The following is a 15,462-nucleotide window of genomic DNA, read 5'->3' as shown; positions in this document are numbered from 1 at the left end:
TCTCACAGTGTCTGGAGAGCCTATAACCCTCTCTAACAAACAGGAATTAGTTTAACCCCTGACCTCTGGGAGATCTGCCTGAAATGATCATAGCACAAATCGCAGGCCAACCTTTAAATGACACTCAGACTAAAGTGTGAAGAGCTGCTGTTTCAGCACTAGTGTGACTGGAGGAGGGGATGAATACGACTACAAGTGAGTGATTATTATGATGATAGGAGAGAATTATGAAGATCCTTTATTGCACAGCGATTTAAGTGATGAGTGTGGCAAGGGAAAAGTAGTTGTGGTTTGTGTAGTGCTGTAAATGTTCATCTCAGAGAGGAAGGAAGGAGGGTACTCACTCTGGCTGGGGCGTCCTGCCAGCATCCAGCGGGGGTCATAGGGGGCCTTGGTGGGAATAAACTCCACCAGCCGGTCTATGGGGTCCTTGGCATTGATGATGGGCACAGGACTAGATCGGTCCTGGGGGAGAAGGGGGTGTAAACATCAACTATGAATTTAACCCAGCTTCACTGAAAAGCTGACAGCGTAAAGGTACATGTGCATTAGACGAGCCTAAATGGATGGACAATGGGTTAAATGCTGATAAGAGCAGATGGTTACCTTGGGCATGTAGGAGAGCCAGTGCAGCAGCATGTGGACTCCCTCAAAGTCATCACACACAGTGCTGTGGGTCACACCGTTGTTGTGCATGATCTGAATCCCACCCAGCTGGTTGTTGGAGGTGTACACCTCTCTACCCAGCACCTACGAGAAATAAGATGGGGTTGATGTCACATTCTGTTTACCATTCGTGATTTCTTCCATAGTCATGTGTCAAACCAAACCATGTTAGCCAATTTCCCTACAAACTACAAGCTGAGAGACCACCAACAATATTTACACATTAGGCATGGGTAGGTAATGGCTATTTTATGTTGTGACACCCATTCTTCTCCCTACAGGGACGATCTAAACCCGCTGAGGCTGGGGATGGAGGGTGGTGTCCCCGGGGCTGTGGATCAATAGGATCCCCCACACAGACACAGACCTATCCCCCAGGTGACAGGGACCCTGCTGCTCCTCACCGCACCATGGCCTCGTCAATACTGTCGATCGGTGGCCAGGGATCACTATCACGGCGTTCACTGGGCGCCACGGGCACCTGGCGTTCTCCCAGGCGGCCGCGTTATTGGTAACCTCCAGAGTGAATTAATACCGGAGATTTGTCCTCGCTGACACTCTATCCACCCACACTATCGACAGGAGCCATGACAAAGAGCTGCCCGCCTGCACTGCACACTGCCTCACAGCCTGTTTATGAGCCCCCACACACATAGAAAGACAAGCGCGCACACACATCCACGCTCCCTCTCTCTCACACACACGCGCTCTCTCACACACACGCTCTCTCACACACACACACGCTCTCTCTCACACACACACGTTCTCTCTCACACACACACGTTCTCTCTCTCTCTCTCTCACACACACACACACACACACACTGAATAGCACGTGTACGAGACTGCCTGTATGAGTGTGTGTATATTGGTTTATTGTGCGTCACTCCTGGTGTGAGAGGCTAATGAAGGATGGCATGGAGGCCACTGAACTCATTTTGGCGTCCAAACTGCTCCTGTGACCTGCCGGACCCATTAACCTCCCCTCTCCCGCCACACACACACACACACAAGGGCGGGCGGCCGCGCAGGGGACACAGCTCAGTAAAACACAGAGAGGCGCTCGTTGCTCACTCTCAGCTCTCACCTCTTTGGCCATCATTTACTTTCTTTATTACCATTAATGGTTATGTCCCTGGCTACAAATCCTGGGCGCTCTCCTAAAGCTGTCAGGGCAGCCCGCGGCCCCAGCAAGCATTGCAGTCACCTTGACAGGCAGACGCAGGGCCTGTGTGCCACCGGGCTGGGCCTGGGTTCATTAAGATTCCACAGCAGAGGGAGAGGGAGGGTGGAGGGACATAGGCCCACTGAGATATTTGTGCAAGTAGTTACTATCCAGCCACCATACAAACAGGAGAAAGATGTCCATCAGTGAATGAAATTAGTATATCAAGATGTGTGTATGTCCTCTTCATACAGCTTTGGTGAACCAGGGAGTCTATGGGGATATAATGTGTGTTTTTTGTTGTTGCCATGGCTACTGCTGAATGGATGGACCATCATTGTGAATGGACACATTCAACTGTGACACATCCATTTGATAATGTTACAGAAAGCTTAAAAATAGGAAACTATAGACTTACTGCCAATGTGGAAAACTGGGAATCATCAACTTGATATGTTATAGTAAACAATTATAGTAAAAACTATAGATTTACTGCGAAATGGATACATCTGTTATTTTCCTATTTTTCTATAAAAAAATAAAAAAACACATGATACATTTTCCACATTTACTGTAACACAGACTGTAACACACACAATCTGACATTTCTCTAGCAACCAGCATCCGAAAACGAGCGCGCACACACACACGCGCGCTTGTAGCAAAACCTGCAAATGGAAACGTGCATGTAGTTGTGTTTTGTCATGAGCAGATTTGTCATGTAAATTTGGAATGGAGTCATGTTAATGCAGAGAGAGGGAGGAGAGATGGGGAGAGAGGGAGGAGAGAGGAGAAAGAGAGGGAGGAGAGAGGAGAGAGAGAGAGACGGAGGGAGTGGGGGAGAGACGGAGGGAGTGGGGGAGAGACGGAGGGAGTGGGGGAGAGACGGAGGGAGTGGGGGAGAGACGGAGGGAGTGGGGGAGAGACGGAGGGAGAGACGGAGGGAGAGGGGGAGAGACGGAGGGAGAGGGGGAGAGACGGAGGGAGAGGGGGAGAGACGGAGGGAGTGGGGGAGAGACGGAGGGAGAGAGGGAGAGGAGGAGAGACGGAGGGAGAGGAGGAGAGACGGAGGGAGAGGAGGAGAGATGGAGGGAGAGGAGGAGAGACGGAGGGAGAGAGGAGAGACGAGAGACGGAGGGAGAGGAGGAGAGACGGAGGGAGAGGAGGAGAGACGGAGGGAGAGAGGAAGCGGTGGGTAGTCAGTGCCCGCGGAGCACCGAGAGAGAGAAAAAAATGGGGAGATGGGGAGAGAGGGAGGAGAGAGAGAGGGAGGAGAGAGGAGAGAGAGAGGGAGGAGAGAGGAGAGAGAGAGGGAGGAGAGAGGAGAGAGAGAGGGAGGAGAGAGGAGGAGAAACGGAGGGAGTGGGGGAGAGACGGAGGGAGAGGGGGAGAGACGGAGGGAGTGGGGGAGAGACAGAGGGAGAGGGGGAGAGACGGAGGGAGTGGGGGAGAGACGGAGGGAGTGGGGGAGAGACGGAGGGAGAGGAGGAGAGACGGAGGGAGAGAGGAGAGACGGAGGGAGAGAGGAGAGACGGAGGGAGAGGAGGAGAGACGGAGGGAGAGGAGGAGAGACGGAGGGAGAGGAGGAGAGACGGAGGGAGAGAGGAAGCGGTGGGTAGTCAGTGCACGCGGAGCACCGAGAGAGAGAAAAAAATGGGGAGATGGGGAGAGAGGGAGGAGAGAGGAGAGAGAGAGGGAGGAGAGAGGAGAGAGAGAGGGAGGAGAGAGGAGAGAGAGAAACGGAGGGAGTGGGGGAGAGACGGAGGGAGTGGGGGAGAGACGGAGGGAGAGGGGGAGAGACGGAGGGAGAGGGGGAGAGACGGAGGGAGAGGAGGAGAGACGGAGGGAGAGGAGGAGAGACGGAGGGAGAGGAGGAGAGACGGAGGGAGAGGAGGAGAGACGGAGGGAGAGGGAGAGAGACGGAGGGAGAGGAGGAGAGGCGGAGGGAGAGGAGGAGAGGCGGAGGGAGAGGAGGAGAGACGGAGGGAGAGGAGGAGAGACGGAGGGAGAGGAGGAGAGACGGAGGGAGAGGAGGAGAGACGGAGGGAGAGAGGAAGCGGTGGGTAGTCAGTGCCCGTGGAGCACCGAGAGAGAGAAAAAAAAAAATCTGCCTCAGCAAAACTTTTCATTCTGATTGGAGACAAATGATATGGATGTCCCTCTCCCCAGCAGCAGCCTCAGGCGTCACACTGCCATTTCTATGCAAATAACAACTTGACGCTTCTCTTTCTATTATCCCACCAGGAGCTGCAGCAGTATGACTGGGGAGATGAGAGGAGGGGAGAGGCGAGGGGAGTGGAGGGCCTGATCACTGAGCCGGAAAAATGTACACAGCGTGAGAGAAAGAGGATCAGAAAACACCATTATAATTTCTATTCTTCGATTCAGACGTGACACCGTCTTTCCGCCTCCTAGTTAAGAGGGAGCTGTCCGTTTTATTGTTCACTCTTAAGGGATATATCCTATCTATTCAATGGCCATCTCTACAGTACAACACAAATATATACACACACCACTTTGGCCTCTTCCTCAAATTAACTGCAAAATAAATGGCATGACCAACTATTACATATTAACAGTGAAAATCCAGATTAAAATGCAGAAGCGTTAATTGCATGAACTCAGGAACAATCTACTTGGGTCACAGACGACGGAGCACAGTGCAAAAACACATTAACATGTCTCCTCCTCTCTTCAAAAAAAACAACAGGACAATTAAAAGAGTATTAAAAGACACTCACTGTATCTGTTTTATAGATGGTTCATTTAATAATGTGTAGTCTTGTTGTTAGTGACGATAGTGAGTGCTGCAGCTGACCTCTTATGGAAAAAGACAAAGAGCTAATGTCCCTGCCCAGAGGCCGCATTGGAACGCTGCATCCTAGCAGAATACCTCTCAGTATTTCAGTGAGAGTTTCGTGTGCCATGAGGTACAACCAGGAAAGGGGAGTGATGCTGGCTCTTACCTTGTTGAGAGCTCCAGCACCAGTGAGAATGATGTGGGAGTTCTCCACCTGAATGGTTCTCTGACCCAGCCTGACCAGGTAGGCTCCGATGCCTATGGCTCTACACGTCACCTGGAGAGAGAAGCACACACAGCCTGCTTAGGAAACCCCTAGTCAAGTCAGTGATCCGTGTAAACACATTCTTACATCTGCCATCCTCCGCCTCGTAAGAGTAGCACTTAAGTAGTAACATGACAGACCGTAAGTAGTTGTGTGTTTAGGTGTGCATGTGTGTGTCGGTACATCCAGTGCATCGGTGCGTACCAGGTTCATGGTGATGACCTCGTCGTAGGCCAGAGAGGACTCTCCTGCGATCATCCCGGAGCCCTTCAGGTTCTCCACCCCCAGACCGTCATCTTTCCCGATGATGTCAGTGATCTTGTACCTGAACAAGGAAAGGCTCTGTCAGACACATAACACCTCATCACTTCATCCTCCTTCTCCCATTGTCCGAGGGGCTTTTCATGTGTATTCATGCACAGCCCATTGATTCTCTTACAGGTTGTAGTTTCACACTTTCTCCGCTGGCCAGTGAGCTGGATGTATTATCTGTATTGAATAGGGTGACAGTGAATAATAATATGGCTGAGGGGTAATGTCTGGACTCACCTGGACTCTCCCTTGTCCTCTATGTGTTCACAGTAAACAGAATTCAGGGCAGACACTTTCTTGTAGTCCTGAGGGGTCAAGTACAAGTACTTGAAGCCCTGTGGAGAGAAACAAAGACTGAATTAGCAGTCTGCGAGGGACATGCATACACTACATGACCAAAAGTTTGTGGACACCCCATCAAATTTGTGGATTCGGCTATTTCAGCCACACCGTCGCTGACAGGTGTATAAAATCGAGCATGCAGCCATGCAATCTCCATAGACAAACATTGGCAGTAGGATGGCCTTACTGAAGAGCTCAGTGCCTTTCAACGTGGCACTGTCATTGGATGCCACCTTTCCAACAAGTCAGTTCGTCAAATTTCTGCCCTGCTAGAGCTATCCTGGTCAACTGTAAGTGCTGTTATTGTGAAGTGGAAACGTCTAGGAGCAACAACGGCTCAGCCGCGAAGTGGTAGGCCACACAAGCTCACAGAGCGGGACCGCCGAGGGCTGTTTTTCATGGTTCGGGCTAGGCCCCTTAGTTCCAGTGAAGGGAAATCTTAACGCTACAGCATACAACTTTGTGGCAACAGTTTGGAGAAAGGCCCTTTCCTGTTCCAGCATGACAACGCCCCCGTGCACAAAGTGAGGTCCAAACCGAAATGGTTTGTCGAGATCGATGTTGAAGAACTTGACTGGCCTACAGAGAGCCCTGACCTCAACGAACACCTTTGGGATGAATTGGAACGGCGACTGCGAGCCAGGCCTAATCGCCCAACATCAATGACCAACCTCACTAATGCTCTTGAGGCTGATTGGAAGCAAGTCCCTGCAGCAATGTTCTAGTGGTGTCCACATACTTTTGGTTGTGTAGTGTACATGGGCAGAGACATCTGCTAACAGAGTCCTACAACACAAATAATCTCCAAATCCAACTGGAGTTTAAATTCTTCAACAGAACATCTACACCCCCATGCCCTATTCTGCCAGCTGACCTTGTAGGGGTCTGCCATGTCCTGCCAGGCCACATGGAACATATGTCTGATCTCCTCTGCCAGGCCGATGCGGGCACCACTGTTGGCAGAGATGTAGATACGAGGGATGCCACTCTCCCTGGACATCTCAGAGGCCTGCAGGAACAGCAGGTCCTCCTGCGGCCCAAACGAACCAATCTTATGTGTGATGTCATTACTGATCACAATGATCTCACGCCCTGCCGGGTACTCTGGGGTCCTGAGCGTCATCCGCCAGGCCACCATGCCAATCTAGAGGGACACACACAGGTAAACATATTCATTTATGTAGTGGGGATGAGACAAACTCAGCAAACAAAGCAGAGGCATTACTCTTCTTTGCATTTACATATGTATAGAGACAATTCCTGGCAAACAGCTACTGAACAATCCTGCCAAAGAAACACAGAGACACCTACAGATCAGAAATGGAACTGCAAGTTTAAAGGAGTTACTCCTCACCTCGTTCCCTCCTGGTAGACGGTTCATCTGCACCAGCTGTCCCTGTGGGTCCAGGACCAGCTCTGTGAAGGTGAGCAGCTCAGAGGGCAGAGGGCATTTGGGCAGGTGGGCGAAGGTTTGAGTGGACTGCCACAGCTTCTTTAGAGCCTGGAGGAAAGAGGAACCAGAAAGAGGAGTCAAGAGACTGCTGCTCACTCTCAGTATAACACGCTTACTGTAGAACAGAGGGCTGCAGTGCCCCAACAGAGATCATTGCGGCGCGGTCGTCATTTTTCATGCTGCGGTTGGGAGCGGCCGGTCAGACAGGTAACTTTGGGATGAAAATATTTTTGTTGTCTCTCAGATTATTTGGAAACGGTCATCTTTCTGCTTTGTATGCATTAGCCTACCTACTGTATTAAAAGTACATCTTTGTGACATTACTCACACACTCTCAGAATTTGCTGCTTGAAGTTAAGTTAACCTCTTCTGTCCTTATTGGGCGATGCAAGTCTCAATGAAATACAGTCGGCTGCCCAAATGGGAACGTGGCAGTTATCTTCCCAAGGAAATTCAATATGATTTGACTATAGTTCACCAGTAATGTGTGAATAAATATTGATCATGGAAAGAAGGAGGCCGCTCGACCAACGTGAGTCGAGGTGCAATCAAAGAATGTGATCATGGGTGAAAAGGAAAAGGCTACCATGGTGAGCGAGCGCTGCGCATGCAATTCCTTCTCCTAAAAGGAAGGCTACATCCTGTATGCTTAACATAGCTCAAGACAAAGTGCAAGTATGAACTCGCATCATTGTTGCTGCTTCCAGTTCAGTAGCCATACGTGCGAGATCAGGTACGCGTGTGGGCTCAATTAAACAAAGTAGGCTATAGCCTATGCATGACCGGAGAAGCACGGGGCAGTTATCTTTCCAAGGAAATGTACTTCCTACATATAAATTAGGCTATAGTTTACTACATTGCCTAGTAATAAATATTGATCACCCATATTTGTCACCGTCTGAAAATCTCCCCACTCCTAAAAGGTAGGCTATAATAATAGCTCAAGAGAAAGTGCAAGTTTCTCCAACTCTGCTCTCTTCAAACTACATCTAGCATGTTGGCTGATATAGCCCAGTAATACAATATAAGGGCCATGTGAATCTCTGGTAATTTAATCTATTTCATAAGTTATTTTTGCGTGGGATGAATAAATCAGTCCTGCGCAGACCTCTAATGTAGAGTGATAACATGCAGGATTGACATCAATTCCATTTAAATTCAGGGGAGACATTTGTATTTATAAATTGGAAATGTCCCCTTATTTTACTTTGTGAGACCTTCATTTCATGCATTGAATTTCAAAAAACAAATGGGAAACGTTACAATTAACTTCCTTGATTGACATGCAGTTGACCTCAAACATGATAGTATGTTTTTATGTACACCAGCAACTGTGACCACTGAGCTGTTGTGTCGAGGTCCATACCTGTCTGACCATCTCAGGGAAGTCATAGACGTAAGTAGTGCCCAGGGACTGCGCCTGAAAGCGTTTGGATTGCAGCAGGTCCTTGGTCACATAGGGGGTGTTGATGAGCATGCCATGCAGAGGTCCCTGCTTGTCCCCATACGCCTGGAACATGATCTGAAGGAGAGAGGACATAAGAGTCACTCACCACACACAGACACTAGCTGCCACACATATCTACACAGAGAACACAGTACGCGATATGTAATGTAACGAAGACAGATATCCGCCATGGAGCCTATTCCAAGAAACAGGAAGCGGTGACAACGCTGACCGGAGCTGTGGATGGAGTTCTATCTGCAATAGGAGAACATGAAGTCATGTTCTTTACCATCCCTATCAGTTGTTCCGTCTGATTAGGTCCTTTGACCAGACCTGGAAACCTGAGCCGTGTCATCTCATTAGAGAGATATGGACTCCTCAGAATGAGAACACTGTTTCTCTTGTGCTTCACACAATAAAGTCCTTTTAGAATAAAATAAGGAGTTCATCTCACACATCTGGCTACTGAGACATGTCAAGGGGCCCATGAGAACAAGGTAAGAATGGGCCTGTCCACGCCTGTGCTAAGTGTTGATGAATAAGGTTGAGGACAATGCAATGGATCCTCACTCAACTCAGCGCCATCGACCAGCTCCAAACTACAACTCTTCTCTCATATTCAACATCATACAGCGAATATGGCACCTGCCCAGAAAAACTAATGGGAAACGTTACAGTTCATTATTTCTCCACCGTAGTAGTTGGGGCATTATTTTCTACCAATCTTAGCTGCCTGCATATGCTTTCTGCCAATGACTGTATGACTCATGGAACTTTTACCCTGGTATAGCAATGGAATGGGATGATATATAGATGGATGCAACTTACCTGTTCTCCTACACAAAAATACCATGATCACTGCTAGTCTTGTCCAACAGGCTAGAGGCTGGGCAGACAACTTACAGAACCCTCAGCTCCACTTTACGCAGTAGACTGACTGATCCACAGATGACATGTCATTTATTTCTTAACTAAACTTCCAAATATTTGAGCATGAACCAGGAGGTGCCCATTAACGTGCATTCTGGGAGGTGAGGGTTCAGTGTGAGGCTGTTTCCCCTGCCTGTGATTGCTTGGGAGTGTGGGCCGCGGGGGATGAAAGACGTGCGAGTGCCCCACCTGTCGGTCTTTAGGCCCCAACTGTCCCGTACGGGAGTCGGTGACCTCCTTGTACAGGCTGATGTCCAGGTAGTAGCCTGACTCGTTGGTGAGGAACAGGCGGATGGGGATCTGTTTGCCCGTGGGCGTCAGCCGGATGTTGATCTTCAGCTCAGCCTGGAGCACCCGGAGCTTCCACAGCCTACTGCCGTAACGCATCACCATGGAGCGCACAGACTCCTCAATCTGAGCATGTGCACACAGAGGTTACGAATGAAGCATATAAAAAACACACACACAGCACCAAAACGCATCACTACATGTAGAGTGAACAAACATGGATAAACGCAATGTACACGTGAACAGTGTATGTACAGGTCTTGGGTGTGCTGCCACTGACCTTGGAGGGGTCCATGATGACGGTGGGGACAAAGTTGAGGAAGATGTGGTTGCAGTCGGTGCGTACGGTGGTGTTGTTGAAGGCCACCTCCAGCTCGTCCATGGCCTCCAGCAGCAGACGCTCTGCCTCGTTGTGGAGGTACTCAAAAGACGCCTCCTGGAGATAAGACACAGGACAGGAGCAGAGGTCAGAGAGGGGCCCGTTTTCACACACAAACAGAACAGGTGTATTAATCACACACACACACAGGCATTTAAGTCGTGTATCACTATCGCCCTTACCTTGGTGACCAGGTCTGAGTGACGGATGATTGCCCGGACAAAGAAGCGGTAGTCGGTGACCTCTGTTCCCACCTCCACGCGGGCAGCGCCCAGGTATAGGTGCATCTTGTGGTTGGCACAGGGGATGGCGGTCAGGGCAAAGTTACGCATGCGGTTGAGCTCCAGCTGGAAGGCCAGCGCTGGCTCCAAGTGACGGTAGATCCTGTCCTCCTCAAACTAGACACACAGGGGGAAAATCAGATATACAGCAAGACACCGTCACACACAGCAAGATACTGTCACACCAACCAATTGAGGGTTCAAGGAATGGGAATGCATTTTCCTCAAGGCCTACCATCATCCAATTAGCTGTTTCAGGAGCATTGGGTTTGTATGAGACTAGAGGGTGCCCGCCAGCCATACACTGCATTAAGTAAATGAAATCAAAAGCAATCGCAGACTGCTAATGGGTGTCATTTCTCTTAAATGGGGGACATAATTAAATAGTTAATTACGGTAATGAGTTTTTGTGGTGCCATTGTAGTGAGACTATCAGGGGCCTAGGCAGGGGAAGAGCCATCATTGATCATAATGGAGTGACTTTCAGTGCCAACTAAGGGGTGAGCAAGGAAAGAGGAAAGGTACTTTTTCTGCAACCATCTTATTCAAATTGCCTCACCTCTATTGTTGCCATGATGTGAAATTGACACTCTTCCGCTGTAACTCTAGTCTACACATTGAGAAGCATGGTCACTTGGGCTCATCTTTCATCTAAGTTATATATTCAGTCTGTGTGTTAGCACTTCAAATATGAATTCCCTTATCTTTTTGGGATGGATTGAACCTGTTCATTGACCACTACCACTGAGCAGACCATTAGCTGTTATTTAAAAAAAAAAATGTAACCCCTTTTTCTCCCCAATTTCGTGGTATCCAATTGTTAGTAGTTACTGTCTTGTCTCATCGCTACAACTCACGCACGGACTCGGGAGAGGCGAAGGTCGAGAGCCATGCATCCTCCGAAACACAACCAAGCCACACTGCTTCTTAACACAGCGCGCATCCAACCCAGAAGCCAGCTGTGTCGGAGGAAACACCGTACACCTAGCGACCTGGTCAGCGTGCACTGCACTGAGACAAGGATACCCCTGCCGGCCAAACCCTCCCTAACCTGGACGACGCTGGGCCAATTGTGCGCCGCCCCATGGGACTCCTGGTCGCGACCGGCTGCGACAGAGCCTGGGCTCGAACCCAGAGTCTCTGGTGGCACAGCTAACACTGCGATGCAGTGCCTTAGACCACTGCGCCACCTGGGAGGCCCATTACCTGTTATTTTATGGTCGCTCACAAAGTCAGTGTTCAGATTGACACACAGAAGACACTCACCTTGTCTCTGGACCGGAAGGTGAAGAACTTGGGGAACTCTCTCTGTGTGAAAGACAGACAGGTGAGGAGAGAGAGAGAGAGATAGAGTACAGTTACACAAACAGATCCACATGCTGCAAGAACACACGTTGTCAACCTACCAGGTCTCCTGGTTAATACAGACAGAGAGAGTTAGGGCTTTGAGTCCAGGATTTCAAGAATCCCTGCTCTGCTGCAACTAAGTTACAGAACCAGCTAGACTGAAAATAGACATGACCTCTAGAGAATAGAATGACCTTCTAACCTCACTAAGTGGCTACATTTCCTTCTACAGTTCTACATTTCCCCCCTCAATGAGCTGTGATGAGCGCTATGTGAATTGCTGTGACAGTGAGGAGGAACACTATATGGCATCGGTCTGTGATCAGGAAGCGCCTGTTTAACATTCAACAGCCCTGATCTCTTCCCATTTGTGCTGGTGTCTGAGGGTGGAATTACAGTGTATTCTCCCAAACTGCCTTTTCACATAATGACAGACAGCAACAGGAAGCAGGGGAGCAGCGACAGCTAATCTAATGAATAAAACATTCTCTTTTTCACAGGGAGTGATTTGTATTTCTGAACGCTCTAGCTAGAAGCCTGATTGTCAGGTTTGGCTTTGAGGATCGCACCCCACTTGGCCAAACAATACCGGACTAATTGCAAACACACTCATCAACTCAATCGGTATATAATAACAGGACAGTTGTGTATTAGTCTGGGGCACTAATGCCCACTACAAGCCTGTATATAGGTCTGATTTGGTGTTAGTATAACAGCGAATACAGGATTTATTGTGTGAATACACTGGTCTGTGTGGTCTGAAGAGGATGGGCGATTCAGAGGAACTGAGTCTCTACTGTATGAGACACAAACCCACATATGGAGGAGGGCCTCACCAATGGCAGTGATTAGCTCTCATCAGAGCCTGTTCTTCTCTTGTCAAAAGAAAGGGCAGCATTCAAAGGGCTGATGCAGGGCGAGAGAAGGGAACCTGGCATTTACCCAAATGTCTTTAGTCTCAAATGCCGTCATTATCTGCCTGAATCCAACGAAAAGCTACTTCGAGTGGTCCAGGGAAAGGGTTGACAATACAGGAAGACAAACTGTACTGTTCCACAGTTATCGTCCACATCTTCCCACTACTCACATGAAACCTCTGGTCCACCTCACAGTTGACTGCCTTCCTGAAATCCTGTCAGCACAAACCCCACAGCAAAGGCAAGACATGGATACAGAGGGACAGAAGGAGACGGAGAGAGAAAAGAGAGAAGAGACAGACAGCAAGCAAAACAGCCAAATTTGAGATCAAATGACGGTCAAATTACAGGCCATTCCAAATTAAACGCGTGACTCTCTCGTGCCGTCTGGATGTCTGTAGAGTCAACGTGCATCATTGTGATTAAGATAAGATCGTTGACGGTGATTGGAAGAGTAGGTTAGAGAACCGAGGGCAGAGTAGGGAAGTGGGAGTCCTAGTGCTCACCTTCTGAGCTACCAGGAAGGTCAGCCTGCGGATGCCATGTTCAAACAGCAGGGATTTCTGGGGGAAGAAGACACAGGAAGAGAAAGTGTAAGCGACTGAGGTGTCCAGGTGTACTTCCTGAAAGGCTCATCCTAAACATCTGACCTTTGTCTGGGTGAACTCCCGGAACATGGCGGCCAGGCCGTCGTCATCGATGTCACTGTCAGTCTTGATGGCCACGTTGAGGATGTGAATGGGCTCGTCTTGGATACTCTGGGTCACAAGACGCATGCAGGCAAAACATCAGTCATATCATTCAGAGAGAAAGTATCTATTGCGACTATTCGAAGAACAGGAAGGTCATACTACGTTGATGCCATGCATTGAACAAAGGGCTCTCTCAGTCACAATACACTGTCGTGTTACAATACACATCAGAATCAGTACTAGCAGACAGTACTGACCTTGGTTTCCTCCTCTCCATAGAGCACAGGGTTCACACCCTCTGGGAAGGTGGGGCTGGGAGGAGGAGAGTCACAGAAGCAGCTCATCACATCTTTAATGTTCCTGATGAAGAGGAAAGGATCACGGTTAGACATCACACACACACACTTAAGGTAATATCTCAGTATTACAGCTCCAATTCAATAACACCATTTCCCAATATGGGAAAATAATAAAAGTCATAATGTAATGAATTTGAAAAAAAGGTCAGAGAGCCCAGCCTTCACCTGGTGAACTCCTGGAAGGAGCGGAAGGAGACCATGGCTCCCATGCGCTGGCAGGGTGGGGTGAAAGAGGTGTCCAGGAGGACGTCACTCACGCTGCCCACGTGGACCATGCCGTAGTGGTTCAGGTTGGACGAGAACGACATCCTGGGGCAACAACAGACAGCCGTTAGACCGGGGTCCTGCAGCACACACATTCACTCACTAGCCCAGAGCTGGGCCAGAGCAGGGAGCAGGGCCCATCTCTGACCCATAGGAGAGTTCACCTTAAAAGAGCCCCCTCACCAACCAGTTCTATCCCACAGCAGTATTTATTATATCTGTGATCAGCTGCTGGGACAGAAGGAACATTCTGACTCCTCATTCACTTCCATACTAATACAGCACAGTGTTCTCACAGAGAACAGTGAACCAGGATCCGAAAAAATAAATAAATAGGCATCTTCTAGATCTGGATGTAGTACTCACGGAGTAGCCCAGCAGCAGTATTTAAATGCTAAGAGGTAGATTACGTGAAAGAAGAGCAGATATCTGCATAATGTTAGTGAACATGGAAGCATTGTACATTTTTCCTTGGCCAAATTCATAGTAGAAAGACCCATGGTTCCACCAGGTGTTTTTAGTATTCAGAGGTCCTCCTCTCCCATCCACACAGAGGCCAAGTCCTCTTTTAGAGAGGCCAAGAAGTTAGCCCACAGAATGCTATAGCCTAGAGTCTCTATGGGGCCCAACCTGTCCACAGAGTCATCCGTATCTGGAGGTTTATTCTCCTCCGTTTTAGCATCATCCTTTGTTTTATCATCCTGTGCTTTAGGGTCCTGTTTGTTACTGTCCACAGACACAGGCTTAATGTCCCGAGTCCGAAGACGGGGCAGGGGCTGGGAAGACAGTCTCCTGAGAGGACAGGACAGCAGCAAGCAGCACATTCAGAGCACAGCTAGCACAAGGCAAAACAAGACATCTCACACAGAAATATTTGAGAACATTGTCACAGAATATTATAGTAACGTACGACATCTTTTGACTCCCCAATTCCAGAGAAGAACAATGTAGAGACACAGTAAGTATACAGTGCATTCTGAAAGTATTCAGACCCCTTCCCTTTTTCATCATTTTGTTAAGTTGCAGCCTTATTCTAAAATGGATTAAATTAAAAAATGTTCAATCTACACACAATACTCCATAATGACAAAGTTCTTTTTTTTCTTTTTTTTACAGAAACACATTATTTACATAAGTATTCAGACCCTTTGCTATGAGACTCGAAATTCAGCTCAGGTGCATCCTGTTTCCATTGATCATCCTTGAGATGTTTCTACAACTTGATTGGAGTCCACCTGTGGTAAATTCAATTGATTGGACATGATTTGGAAAGGCACACACACCTCTATCAAATCAAATTTTATCGTCACATACACATGGTTAGCAGATGTTATTGCGAGTGTAGAGAAATGCTTGTAAAGTCCCAGTTGACAGTGCATGTCAGAGCAAAAACCAAGCCACGAGGTCGAAAGAATTGTCCGTAGAGCTCTGAGACAGGATTGTGTCGAGGCACAGATCTGGGGATGGGTACCAAAACATGCTTGCAGCATTGAAGGTCCCCAAGAACACAGTGGCCACCATCATTCTTAAATGAAAGAAGTTTAGTACGATCAACT

General features: G+C 48.6%; 1 protein-coding gene across 9 annotated transcripts in view; it reads right to left on the bottom strand.

Annotated features, from left to right (window-relative positions):
* Nucleotides 1-15,462, bottom strand: part of LOC139537188 (acetyl-CoA carboxylase-like) — a 44,303-nt gene that overhangs the window by 9,495 nt on the left and 19,346 nt on the right. For 3 of the 9 annotated variants that reach the window (XM_071338215.1, XM_071338216.1, XM_071338217.1), the window contains exons 26-43: nt 14,537-14,698; nt 13,808-13,951; nt 13,541-13,643; nt 13,242-13,349; nt 13,098-13,154; nt 12,762-12,806; nt 11,594-11,635; nt 10,229-10,444; nt 9,948-10,103; nt 9,569-9,793; nt 8,369-8,524; nt 6,904-7,050; nt 6,424-6,693; nt 5,445-5,542; nt 5,100-5,220; nt 4,797-4,907; nt 607-750; nt 345-465 (exon numbers count right to left, since the gene is read on the bottom strand). In XM_071338215.1, the coding sequence (XP_071194316.1) occupies nt 345-465; nt 607-750; nt 4,797-4,907; nt 5,100-5,220; nt 5,445-5,542; nt 6,424-6,693; nt 6,904-7,050; nt 8,369-8,524; nt 9,569-9,793; nt 9,948-10,103; nt 10,229-10,444; nt 11,594-11,635; nt 12,762-12,806; nt 13,098-13,154; nt 13,242-13,349; nt 13,541-13,643; nt 13,808-13,951; nt 14,537-14,698 (2,426 nt within the window). Of the gene's footprint in view, nt 1-344; nt 466-606; nt 751-4,796; nt 4,908-5,099; nt 5,221-5,444; nt 5,543-6,423; nt 6,694-6,903; nt 7,051-8,368; nt 8,525-9,568; nt 9,794-9,947; nt 10,104-10,228; nt 10,445-11,593; nt 11,636-12,761; nt 12,807-13,097; nt 13,155-13,241; nt 13,350-13,540; nt 13,644-13,807; nt 14,699-15,462 lie in introns of those variants that run through there. The other 6 variants (XM_071338219.1, XM_071338220.1, XM_071338222.1 and 3 more) reach the window with 4 other exon arrangements.

The sequence above is a fragment of the Salvelinus alpinus genome, chromosome 13 (genome assembly GCF_045679555.1).
Source record: "Salvelinus alpinus chromosome 13, SLU_Salpinus.1, whole genome shotgun sequence".
Classification (NCBI taxonomy): domain Eukaryota; kingdom Metazoa; phylum Chordata; class Actinopteri; order Salmoniformes; family Salmonidae; genus Salvelinus; species Salvelinus alpinus.
Note: the sequence above shows the minus strand (reverse complement) of the source record. Positions and strands in the feature narration are given on the sequence as shown.